Source organism: Solea senegalensis, linkage group LG19 (genome assembly GCF_019176455.1).
Source record: "Solea senegalensis isolate Sse05_10M linkage group LG19, IFAPA_SoseM_1, whole genome shotgun sequence".
Taxonomy (NCBI): Eukaryota; Metazoa; Chordata; class Actinopteri; order Pleuronectiformes; family Soleidae; genus Solea; species Solea senegalensis.
In genome coordinates, this window is record NC_058038.1 from 20604811 (window position 1) to 20616956 (window position 12146).

The following is a 12146-nucleotide window of genomic DNA, read 5'->3' on the forward strand; positions in this document are numbered from 1 at the left end:
TTATCCGACACATTAGCTTCATATATAAAATCCTCTGTAAAACACTGTGCTCCACTGTGCAGCCACCAACAGCACACTTGTCCTCCGCGTTGACATAATACCGCTCTTCCTCCCTCGCCTGCACTCTCGCAGGGACAAGGTGGAGCTAAGGTGGAGCTCTCCAAGTAAACGTACTGGTGGGGCGGTAACATTCGCGGTGAAATGTGCATGTTGCCGTCATAAGCGCAGGGAATTCAACATGGAGTGTTTAATGGCCTATACTTACACTAAGGGGGACCACGAAAACATGACTGAGTATTCTTTTTCCACACTTTGGCGACTGGTAGGGCCTCCAGAGTCCCAAATATAAATATTGAAATGGTTAAAAAGTGGATTTTGCATAATATGTCCCCTTTAAAATTGTAACAGTATTGTATTTTTGATATTATTGTCATACAGGAAAGAGATTTGTTGTATCATTGTTATGATTCTTATTTTTCAAGGAGCATTTTTATTACAGTGACCTCTGACATTTGGCATGTGGCTTAAACTTATAAGACTGTTTGTTTATTTTTTTTAAAGGGTTCACCTCTGGAAAACATTTGATCTAATATGCTACAATGCTTTGAGGGAAACCCCAATTACAACACAGAAAAAATGGAGATATATATCAGTATCACCATTCAGCTAAAAAATATCGAGATATGACTTTTATCGCCCGACCCTACGTCACAGAACTAAACAAAGACTGAATACTACACTCCCCGAAGTGCCTTTCTCCACGCGAGGGCGGGGCGTGCACATGTACCACATTCATCTGTTTTATTTATGTGTGTGTGTGTGTGTGTGTGTGGGGCTCACACACACGCGCGCGCGACCACACACAATAGATGCGGAGAACAAAAGCCGCGCGCTGCTCCTTCACTACATGTGATGACGGTGATGCGGTGTTCTGCGGGTCTACTTCCTGCGAACAGTTTTTAAGAGAGACACACAAACACACGCACGCGCGCACACACACACAGGAGTGAGTGAGTGAGTGAGTGAGAGAGAGAGAGAGAGAGAGATACACACACACAGACACAGACACAGAGGAGTGAGAGTGTGAGAGAGCGAGAGAGATACACACACACACAGAGTGAGATGTACACAGGAGTGAGAGAGAGAGACACGCAGGGGTGAGTGAGTGAGTGAGAGAGAGAGAGAGAGAGAGAGATAGAGAGAGAGAGACACACACACACACACAGCAGTAAGATAGAGAGAGTGCAGACACAGACTCTCTCTCTTCATTTATCGATATTGACCCGTTTGATAATCGAACGTTAAATCCACAGACAACCTGAGTTAGCTTAGCCCGGGAGCTACAGCAGAGGCTAGCATGATGGTGTGTGTGTGTGTGTGAAGGTTAGCTTGCAGCTAGCAGCTAGCACCAGCCCGGCGGAGAAAGAACAAGGAAGCGGACGTTAGCTGCTGCTGCTCTCCCTCTTTCTCTCTCACACACAGGCTAACGCTGCTAACTGTGTTTCTAATGAGCCACCGAGGAACATGCGACCTGAACCGAGGAGGTGAGCAGCTGCACTGCGGCAAAACACGTCTGTGCTCCGGCTTACACTGAGCCTGGAGCCCCGACATCAACCACCAGTTAGCCTGCTAACACGTTAGCATCACATCTACCTGGGGTGAGGGAGGCAGCGTGGGGGTGATAACGTGATTTTACCCCCTTTGATTAAACGTCATTAATGTTAGCCAGTTGTTAGTCGTTAGCCGCCAGGTCCGTGAACATGATCACTGATCAATCGATCACTGACGTAAATCAGTACACGGCCACGTGACCGTTGATCAGGTAAAAGTGGACAACTGTGACGTCATAATTCATTGGAGTAGTTTCTTCATAGAATAGAAATCAGTGCAACCAAAACAAAACATGGAAACAGTCGATACTGAGTCTGTGGTTCAGCGTGTCAGTCACTCAGTGTGTCAGTCACTCAGTGTGTCAGTCACTCAGTGTGTCAGTCAGTCACTCAGTAAGTGTGTCAGTCAGTGTCAGTCAGTGTGTCAGTCCAGTCAGTGTGTCAGTCACCAGCGTCATCACCAGCGGCCGTCAACCAGCGTGTCAGTCAGTCAGCGTGTCGCGTCAGTCAACAACAACAGTCAGGTGCGTGTCAGTCAGTCACCCAGCGTGTCACCGTCACCAGTGTGTCAGTCAGTCAGTCAGTGTGTGTCAGTCAGTCAGCGTGTCAGTCACCAGTGTGTCAGTCAGTCAGTCAGTGCGTCAGTCAGTCAGCGTGCCGTCAGTCACCAGTGTCAGTCAGTCGTCAGTGCGTCAGCTCGTCACCAGTGTGTCAGCCGTCACCAGTGTGTCAGTCAGTCAGAGTGTCATCAGTCAACCGAAGTCAGTCAGTCAACTAGTGCAAGTCAGTCAGTCATCAGTGTCAGTCAGTCACCAGTGTGTCAGCTCGTCAGTCAGTGTGTCAGTCACCAGCGTGTCAGTCAGTCACCCAGCGTGTCAGTCAGTCAGCGTGTCAGTCAGTCACCAGCGTCAGTCACCAGTGTGTCAGTCACCCAGTGTGTCAGCTCAGTCAGTGCGTCAGTCAGTCGCGTGTCAGTCAGTCAGTCAGTGTCAGTCACCAGCGTGTCAGTCACCAGTGTGTCAGTCAGTCACCAGTGCGTCAGTCACCAGCAACAGTCGTGCGTGTCACCGCGTGTCAGTCAGTCAGTCAGTGTGTCAGTCAGTCACCGTGCCGTCAGTCAGTCAGTGTGTCAGTCACCAGTGTGTCAGTCAGTGTGTCAGTCAGTCAGTCAGTGCGTCAGCCGTCACCAGTGTGTCAGTCAGTCACCTCGCGTGTCAGTCAGTCACCAGTGTGTCAGTCGCCCAGCGTGTCAGTCAGTCACCAGTGCGTCAGCCCGCTTCCTACCAGGCGTGTCAGTCAGTCAGCGTGTCAGTCAGTCACCAGGTGTCAGGCCAGTCACCAGTGTGTCAGGTCATCAACGTGTCAGTCGTCACTCAGTGTGTCAAGTCAGTCACCAGCAGGTCGGGGCCAGTCACCAGCCGCGTCAGCCAGTCACCAGTGTGTCAGTCAGTCAGTGTGTCGGCCAGTCACCCAGTGTGTCAGTCACCAGTGTGTCAGTCACCAGTGTGTCAGTCAGTCACCAGCGCGTCAGTCACCAGTGTGCGTGTCAGTCACTCAGTGTGTCAGTCAGTCACCAGTGTGTCAGTCAGTCACCAGTGTGTCAGTCACTCCAGTGTGTCAGTCGTCAGGTCAGTCAGTCACCAGTGTCAGTCAGTCACCAGTGCAACAGTCATCGCGTGTCAGTCAGTCACCAGCGTCAGTCAGTCACCAGCGTGTCAGTCAACACCAGTGTCAGTCAGTCACCCAGCGTGTCAGTCAGTCAACTGGCCGCAGTCAGTCAGTCACCAGCTGTCAGTCAGTCACCAGTGCGTCGTCAGGTCAGTGTGTCAGTCAGTCACCAGTGTGTCAGCGTCACCAGTGTGTCAGTCGCGTAAGTCAAGTCAGTCACTCAGTGTTCAAGGCCACCAGTGTGTGTGCCGTCACCAGCGTGTCAGTCAGCGTCACCCAGTGTGTCAGTCAGTCACCAGTGTGTCAGCCTTCACCATGCGTCACCAGTGTGTCAGTCAGTCACCAGTGCGTCGTCACCAGTGTGTCACCCAGGCGTGTCAGTCAGTCACCAGTGTGTCAGTCAGTCACCAGTGTGTCAGGTCAGTCAGTGTGTCAGTCAGTCACTCAGTGTGTCAGTCATTCACTCAGTGTGTCAGTCACTCAGTAAGTGAGTCAGCAGTCAGTCAGTCAGTTAGTGTGTCAGTTGTGCAAGTCCACAATTGTCTTCCTGGTATCTTGGCTGATTTCTTTTGACTTTCCCATGATGATACACAAAGAAGCAGTGTGTTTGAGGTGTGTCTTAAAATACATCTACAGGTGTGTCTCTAATTAACTCAAATGTTGTCAGTAAACTTATCGGAAGCTTCCAAAGACATGACATCTTCAAGTGTGTCTTTTTATATAGTGTATGTAAACTTCTGGTTTCAACTGTACATGGTCACATAATCAGTTTGGGGTGGGGAGGGGCTAAGCAGTGTTCATCAGTGATAATCCATGTTTCTCTGTTGACAGCTGACTTGTTCGGTGATGTCGGGCAGTAAGGCACTGGGCGGGGGGGCAGGCGGTGGCGGCGCGAGGCGCAGGAGGACGCGGTGCCGGCGCTGCCAGGCCTGCACCAGGTCTGAGTGTGGAGAGTGTCACTTCTGTAAGGACATGAAGAAGTTTGGAGGACCAGGACGCATGAAGCAGTCCTGTCTGCAGAGACAGTGCACCGCTGTGAGGACGCACAATCACACACACACACACACACACCCGCACACACACGTCTGTGTTTGACCCGTTTGTCCATCTGTCCAGCCCGTCCTGCCTCACACAGCCGTGTGTTTCGCGTGTGGAGAGGCGGGGAAAGAGGACACTGTGGACTCAGAGGAGGAGAAGTTCAGCCTCTGTCTGATGGAATGTACCATCTGTAATGAGATCATCCACCCGAGCTGTCTGAAGGTGAGTGAGAGTGTAAGTGTGTGTGTGTGAGAGAGAGAGGTGTCCGATGATTTATTTGTTTTTTTTCTCCTCAGATGAGTAAAAGTGAAGGAATCATCAACGATGAGATTCCAAACTGCTGGGAGTGTCCAAAGTGCCACAAGGAGGGGAAGACCAGTAAGGTGAGAGAAACAGACAGACACAGACAGACAGACAGACAGACAGACAGACAGGTTTAACTGTAATCTTGTCTCTTGTTCAGGATCAGACTGATGGTTTGGGGAAACGCAGACTGGATAATGGCGAGGTTGGTCGCTGGAAGCTCACAGATGACCCGCCCCCTAAAAAGAAAGCCCCTCCCTCCCTGGAGGAGGGGGGGAGGGTGGACGGAGGACACAAGCGGAAGAAGGAGAAGGAGGTGCCTCAGGACAGCGGGCCCAAGAAGAAGGTGAACTCGCGTAGCATTGGTGTTCACACCTGATCCTGGTCCTCAGTCCAGTTTAGTCCACTTTCCGCTGCTTCGCTTAATGATGACAAAGTCACAGGTCAGCGTTGCAATGAATTATTCGCACGGTGGTCACGGTGGTCTGGGTGGTCTGCGTGATCTAGGTAGTCTAAGTGAGGTGTCTGGGCCTGGTGGTCAAAGTCCCGGTGTGGTCATGTCTGGTGTCTGTGTGAGTCGTTGTCTGCAGTGGTCAGTGTCGTCATAAATGTCTGGTGGTCTGTGGTCTGGCGGATCAGGTAGGTGGTGTGGGTCTAGGTGCTGTGGTCTAGGTGGTCTGTGTGGTCTAGGTGTCTGAGTGGTCTCTTGGTCTGGGTGTCTGTGTGGTCTAGGGTCTGTGTGGTGATCGTCTGTGTGGTCTAGGTGTCTGTGTGGTCTGTGGGTGTCTGGTGTCTAAGGGTCTAGATATCTGTGGTGCGCGTTGTCTGGTGGCGTGGTCTAGGTGTCTGTGTGGTCTGGGTGGGTGTCTGTGTGGTCTGTCTGTGTGGTCTAGGTGTCTGTGTGGTCTGTCTGTGGTTGGTCTAGGTGTCTGGTGCATGTCTGTGTTGTCTGTGGTCTGGGTGTCTGAGGTGTTGTTCGGTGGTTCGGTGTCTGGGTGCTGCTGTGTGGTCTGTCTAGGGTGGTCTGGTGTCTGTGGTCGTGCGTCTGGGATGGCCTGTGGGGTCTGTGGTCTAGGTGTCTGTGTGGTCAGGAGTGTCTGTGTGGTCTGGCGCGGTCAGGTATCTGTGGTCGCTGTGGTCAAGGTGTCTGTGTGGTCTGCACGGTCAGTCTGTGTGGTCATGGTGTTCGTGGTGCGTCATTAGTTAAATTAAAATGAAAACTTTAAACTTGATTTAAACTAATGTGTTTTATCAGAAATTGACATACCCCAGCTTTAATACTGTGGACCTTCACAGTAAAAGTTGTCAGTGTCAGCTTTTGATGTAAAGTTGACTCTGTTTCCAGATGAAGGTGTTCACGAGAACGCTGAAAAGGTAAAGTCACTTTTACACTTTTCTAAAATCAACATCATCTGTCACTGACTCCTCCCTCCCTCCTCCCTCCTTCCCTATTTCCTTCCACAGAAACCTAAGCAAGAGGCGTTGGAGTCAAACGGTCCGACATTGTCCTCTGTAGGCGGAGCTGGAGGACTGCTGGGCTCCTCCTTTAGATCCTCAGCCGGAGGCAGTGGGGAGGGGGGGGAGGAGTGGGGATGCTATGCTCACCAGCGCTCCCATCACCGTGAGAAACTGGAGCGTTTCAAGAGGATGTGTCTGCTGGAACGCCGGCCTTCCTCCTCCTCCTCCTCCTCCTCCAGCTCCGAGTCAGAGTCTGAGTCCGACTCTGATGACTCCCTGAGGGCGGAGCAGGGGGATGGCTCCTCCCCCTCTTCCTCCTCCCCTGCTCCGCCTCCCCCTGTCGTCTATGGCAACAGCAGTGGTAGCCGGGCAGAGAGAGAGAGGAGTCGTAGCGATCGGGAGAGGGAGAGAGAGAGAGGGGCGCCTGGCGAGGCCTGGCTTCAGCCAGCCAGGGAGTCGGAGGGGGAGGGAGGCAAGGTGGGGGAGGAGGAGGAGCGGGAGGAGGAGACGGGAGGGGCCTACAAGGCTCCCAGATGGAGGAGAGGCGGGATTAAATCCACGGGGACGGAAAGTAGGCCTACAGGATGGAGATGAGGAGGACATGCCCACCTTGGACAGGACCAGGAAAAACTCCTCCTCCCTCCCACCTCCCTCACCCCTCTCCTCCAATCAGATGCCTCCGTCATTACAGCATGACAGTTTCACGGGGAAGCAGCGGAGCAATGGGCAGGAGGGGCCGGACGGGGCCGAGGGAGGCGTGGAGGTGGGGGAGGGAGGGAGAAGGAGAATGCTAGTGGTCCTCTGACCAATCACAGACACAGTGGGGGAGGAGGGGGTGGAGCTAAAGCCAGTGGGAGTCGTGGCAACAAGATCCGTAGCAACAACAAGATCCAGGCGGCATCCAGAAACAACGTTTCCTCCTCAAGCGTCCGCACCTTTAACGGTGGAGGAGGCGCTTGATGATGTCGCAATGGCGGCTCCCAGCGCGCCTGCCTCCCCCTCAGATGATGGCGCAGCCCGGCCGCGCTGCGCCGCCCGTCGTTCAGATGGAGAGACACCTGGTGCGCCCCGCCCCCACCTGTCCAGAGCCCAGCTGTTTGCCGCTCGACTCAGGCTCCGCCCACATCATGACCCGAGACGTGTGGCTGCGAGTTTTTACCAACCTGAGCCAACGAGAGCTCTGCGTCTGCATGAGGGTGTGTCGCACCTGGAGCCGCTGGTGAGTCCCCGCCCATCTGAGACACACACACACACATACACGTGTTCACTGATGTTTTCGTTCATGTGTTCACTCATGTGTTCATGTGTTCCTCAGGTGTTGTGATAAGAGCTTGTGGACACATGTGTTCACTCATGTGTTCATGTGTTCCTCAGGTGTTGTTATAAGAGGCTGTGGACTCATGTGTTCACTCATGTGTTCATGTGTTCTCAGGTGTTGTGATAAGAGCTCATGTGTCTCCTCATGTGTTCATGTGTGTCCCCAGGTGTTATATAAGAGTGTGGACTCATGTGTTCACTCATGTGTTCATGTGTTCCCAGGTGTTGTTACCAAGAGGCTGTGGACTATGTGTCACTCGTGTTCATCTCAGGTGCATGTGTTCCTCAGGTGTTGTGATAAGGGCTGTGAACATGTGCCTTCTCATGTGTTCCTCAGTGTGTTCATATTTTCCTCCAGGTGTTGGATAAGAGGCTGTGGACTCATGTGTTCATTCATGTGTTCACCGTGTCATTCATGTGTTCTCAGGTGTTCACTCATGTGTTCTCAGTTGTGTTCACTTTGTGGATAAAGGCTGTGAACACATGTTCATGTGTTCAGTGTTCACTCATGTGTTGTGTTCTCGGGTGTTGTGATAAGAGGCTGTGACACATGTGTTTATGTGTTCCTCGGGTGTTCACTCATGTGTTCCCTCCTTGTGTTGTGATAGAGGCTGTGAACACATGTGTTCACTTGTGTGTTCTGGTGTTGTGATAGAGGCTGTGAACACATGTGTTCATGTGTTCCTGCCTCAGTGTTCACCATGTGTTCATGTGTCCCAGGTGTTCATGTGTTCACTCATGTGTTCACCCTCAGGTGTTCACCATGTGTTCACTCTTGTTCATGTGTTCCTCAGTTGTTCACCATGTGCTCATGTGTTCACTCATGTGTTCATGTGTTCCTCAGGTGTTGTGATAAGAGGCTGTGAACACATGTGTTCATTCATGTGTTCATGTGTCCTGGTGTGATAAGAGGCTGTGAACATTGTGTTCATGTGTTCCTCAGGTGTTCACCATGTGTTCAAGTTCCTCAGGTGTTGTGATAAGAGGCTGTGAACACATGTGTTCATTCATGTGTTCACTTGTGTGTTCCTCGGGTGTTGTGATAAGAGGCTGTGAACACATGTGTTCATGTGTTCCTCAGGTGTTCACTCAGGTGTTCCTCATGTGTTCATGTGTTCACTCATGTGTTCCTCAGGTGTTCACTCATGTGTTCACTCGTGTTCATGTGTTCCTCAGTTGTTCACTCATGTGTTCATGTGTTCACTCATGTGTTCATTCATGTGTTCACTTGTGTGTTCCTCTGGTGTTGTGATAAGAGGCTGTGAACACGTGTTCATGTGTTCCTCAGGTGTTCACTCATGTGTTCATCATGTGTTCATGTTCCTCTGTTCAGTGTTCACTCATGTGTTCACTCATGTGTTTCACATGTGTGTTCCTCAGTGTGTCCTTATGTTTCACTGTTTCTGTTCATGTGTTCCTCAGTTGTTCGGTGTCCTCAGGTTTCAGTGTTCACTCATGTGTTCCTCAGGTGTTCCTCATGGTGTCACTGTGTTCATGTGTTCCTCAGTTGTGTTCATGTGTTCGTGTTCCTAGTGTTCACTCATGTGTTCATGTGTTCCAGGTGTTCATCATGTTCACCCATGTGTTCATGTTTCATGTGTTCCTTCATGTGTTCACTCATGTGTTCACTCATGTGTTCATGTGTTCCTCAGGTGTTGTGATAAGAGGCTGTGGACACAGATCGACCTGAGTCGTCAGCGCTCCATCACCCCTCCTATGCTCAGTGGTATCATCCGCCGACAGCCAGTGTCACTCAACCTGGGCTTTACCAACATCTCCAAGAAACAGCTGATGTGGCTCATCAGCCGCCTGCAGGGTAACACACACACACACACACACACAGATCAGCAGATGTTTGAGTGAAGACAAGAAGGTTTGCTTCTGTCTTTACTGACAGACACCATGGTTGTCTCCTGTCTCCTGTCTCCTGTGTGTGTGTGTGTGTGTGTGTGTGTGTGTAGGTCTCCTGGAGCTGAACGTCTCTGGTTGTCCGTGGACAGTGGTCTCTGCCCTCTGTCAGTCTGTCTGTCCATGTCTCAGACTGCTGGACGTCAGCAGAGTGGAGGACCTCAAAGACTCTCACCTGAGAGAGCTGCTGGCTCCGCCCCCTGACACCAGGACAGGTCATTCATTCACTGATGATAATCGATTGACAGCCTTAATGTTTAAAGTTATAATAAGTGAAAAAGGCGTTCCCTTCAGTTAAATACTGCACTCTGATTGGTCCTCCAGCTCACGGTGAAACCAGGGTGGGACGGTTCCAGAATGTGACTGAGCTGCGTTTGGCCGGTCTGGATCTGACGGACGCGTCGGCTCGTCTGCTCGTCCGCTTCGTTCCTCACCTGAGCAGATTAGACCTGAGTCAGTGTGGACTCATCACTGATCACACCCTGCTCACCCTCTCCTCGCCCACCTCCCCCCTGAGAGAGAGCCTCACCCACATCAGCCTGGCAGGTGAGGAGACGAGACACCTATATACACTCACTCACTCACTCACTCACTCACTCACTCACTCACTCACTCACTCACTCACTCACTCACACTCACAGTCTCACACACACACACACACTGTATGTGGGCATGGCCTGTGTAGTGACCCTGTGTGTGTGTGTGTGTTTCAGGTTGTGTTAAAGTGACAGACCAGTGTGTGGCGCTGCTGCGTCGCTGCACGTGTCTGCAGACCGTGGACGTGCGCTGCTGCTCGCTCTTGTCCTCAGAAAGCGCTCAGCTGATCTTCTTCTCCTCGTCCACCACCGTTGCTGTTTCGTCCTCTTGTCCTCCTGAAGACAGAACGCTGCTAAAGAACAGCTAAACTCCTCCTCCATGTCATGTGACAGTGTGAAAGCCCTGCCTCCCACCATGTTACACTACAGTATGTAAGGAGGAGGAGTCAGTTGTGTGTAAATATCTGTAGTTGACTGTAAATGATCCTTTGACCTTTGAACCCAAACACATTCTTGCCCTCCAGGCTTCCATACCTGTGACCAATCATCACACCTGAAGCCCCGCCCCCACAGACAGTTTCACTCTGCTTTCATCTTTTTTGCCAAGTGAGGCTAAACATGCCTCTAAAGGGCGTGGCTTGTCTGTGGTTGTCAGGTGTGTTCTCATGGGAAGACCCCGCCCACACTGCTAAGCGCCACTTTTGCTATGGTTACACCTGTCAGTCAGGGCTTAAACCAGGATAGTGATGTGATGTGGTTTTATATGTCAGGCCCCGCCCCCTGCAATGCTGATGCTTTATCTCAATACCTGCAGTCCGTCTGTGACCTTTACACATTTACTCCGCCCACAAGAAAGAAAGAAAGAAAGACAGACAGACAGATTCAAACACATGATCAATGTTTTTTTAGCTTCTATTTCATTTGTGCCTCAACTGTGTGTGTGTGTGTGTGTGTGTGTGTTATTATTGAATAAGCTAACTTTATTGGGTTGCGTTCACGTTCATAGAAACGTTTGTCTCAAGTACAAATGTAACCACGGAAACACGATCAATGACTCAACTGAAGCTAAAACTGCTGATGTCACAGTTTTGTTTACAACAGAGGAGTGTGCCCTCTGGTGGTGAGGTCACAGTCTCACAGCCGTCCTCGTATGTCAGTGGATCATAATACAGGAGGATCAATAAGAGAATTGATCTGTATCAGTATTAATAAAATACTATCACTACACATGCAAACTGCATCACATGATCCACACACACACAGTTTCCTGGTCTGGGCTTCAGTTGTCAAAGTGCTTAATGTGAAACTTAAAACCAGGAAGTGTGTGATAAACCACACCCATGTATTTGTGATGTTGGAGGTGGGGCCAACATGAAACCAAACTAAGTGTTTATTCATAGCGTTGAAACGATTGGTCAGTGTCTGAAGTGAAACTGACCACCACAGCTGTCACACAGTGTGGGTGGGCGGAGTCCGCAGACCTGTGGACGATGACATCACGGCGACACCGTGGTGATGTCATGCTGTTGCCATGTTTTCACTCCGCATCCATGTTGTGCCATAAAATGACCTCTGCTCGTGTCACTGTGGAAACGTTACATTGTTTTTTTTTCTTTCTTTTTTGTTTTTTTTTTACTGTGTCCTGTTAACAATGTTCCAAACATCACACGTGAGATGAAATGTGATTGGCCGGCAGTGTCTGACTCCTGAAAGCTCTTATCCAATCAGATGCCCTGACATATCTTAGTAAAGTGATTGCACTGGATCATCGTCGTCGTTCTGAAGAGACTTTTGAACCATTTCCTGTTTTGTTTTTTTGTTTGTTGTGACTCTTCCTCGTCTCCATGGAAACGAACAAGGAAGACTGAACAAAAAATGAAAAGAGAAAAAAATCTCAAGGCAGCTATAACTGAGAGAGAAACTACTGTAAATGATCTAATAAAGGAGCAATGTTTGTTTCTACTGTCTGTGTTTTCACTATGTTCACAACCACGACCCACTAAAGTCATCTGTTACTACAGTTACGGTACTTTTACAGTTAAAGTACTTAACGTGTACTCTGTTTACACCTATGGCCCACTAAAGTAGTCTTTTACTACAGTTATGGTACTTAACATGTACTCTGTTTACACCAATGACCCACTAAAGAAAAAAATTAAAATATACACGTATAGATTAAAGTGTTCATATACAAACATACTGACTTAGTCGTGCATACACACTGGACTTTTGATTAAACATTGAACAAGTGTGAGAAACCAGGATCATTGTTGTTATGATGTATGTATTTATATTTTAAACGGTACAA

The 12146-nt window shown here is 50.0% G+C and overlaps 1 protein-coding gene across 1 annotated transcript; it reads left to right on the forward strand.

Annotated features, from left to right (window-relative positions):
- Window positions 1-1219: 1219 nt before the first annotated feature.
- zgc:158376 (uncharacterized protein LOC100101643 homolog) lies at window positions 1220-11800 on the forward strand. The gene is given in 13 exon segments (XM_044050297.1): window positions 1220-1544; window positions 4110-4313; window positions 4395-4538; window positions 4613-4699; window positions 4780-5010; window positions 6084-6610; window positions 6612-6825; window positions 6828-7026; window positions 7029-7296; window positions 9047-9210; window positions 9356-9517; window positions 9627-9848; window positions 10016-11800. Coding segments are annotated over 12 exon segments (2598 nt in total). The 5' UTR covers window positions 1220-1544; window positions 4110-4124; the 3' UTR covers window positions 10207-11800.
- The last annotated feature ends 346 nt before the right edge of the window (window positions 11801-12146 follow it).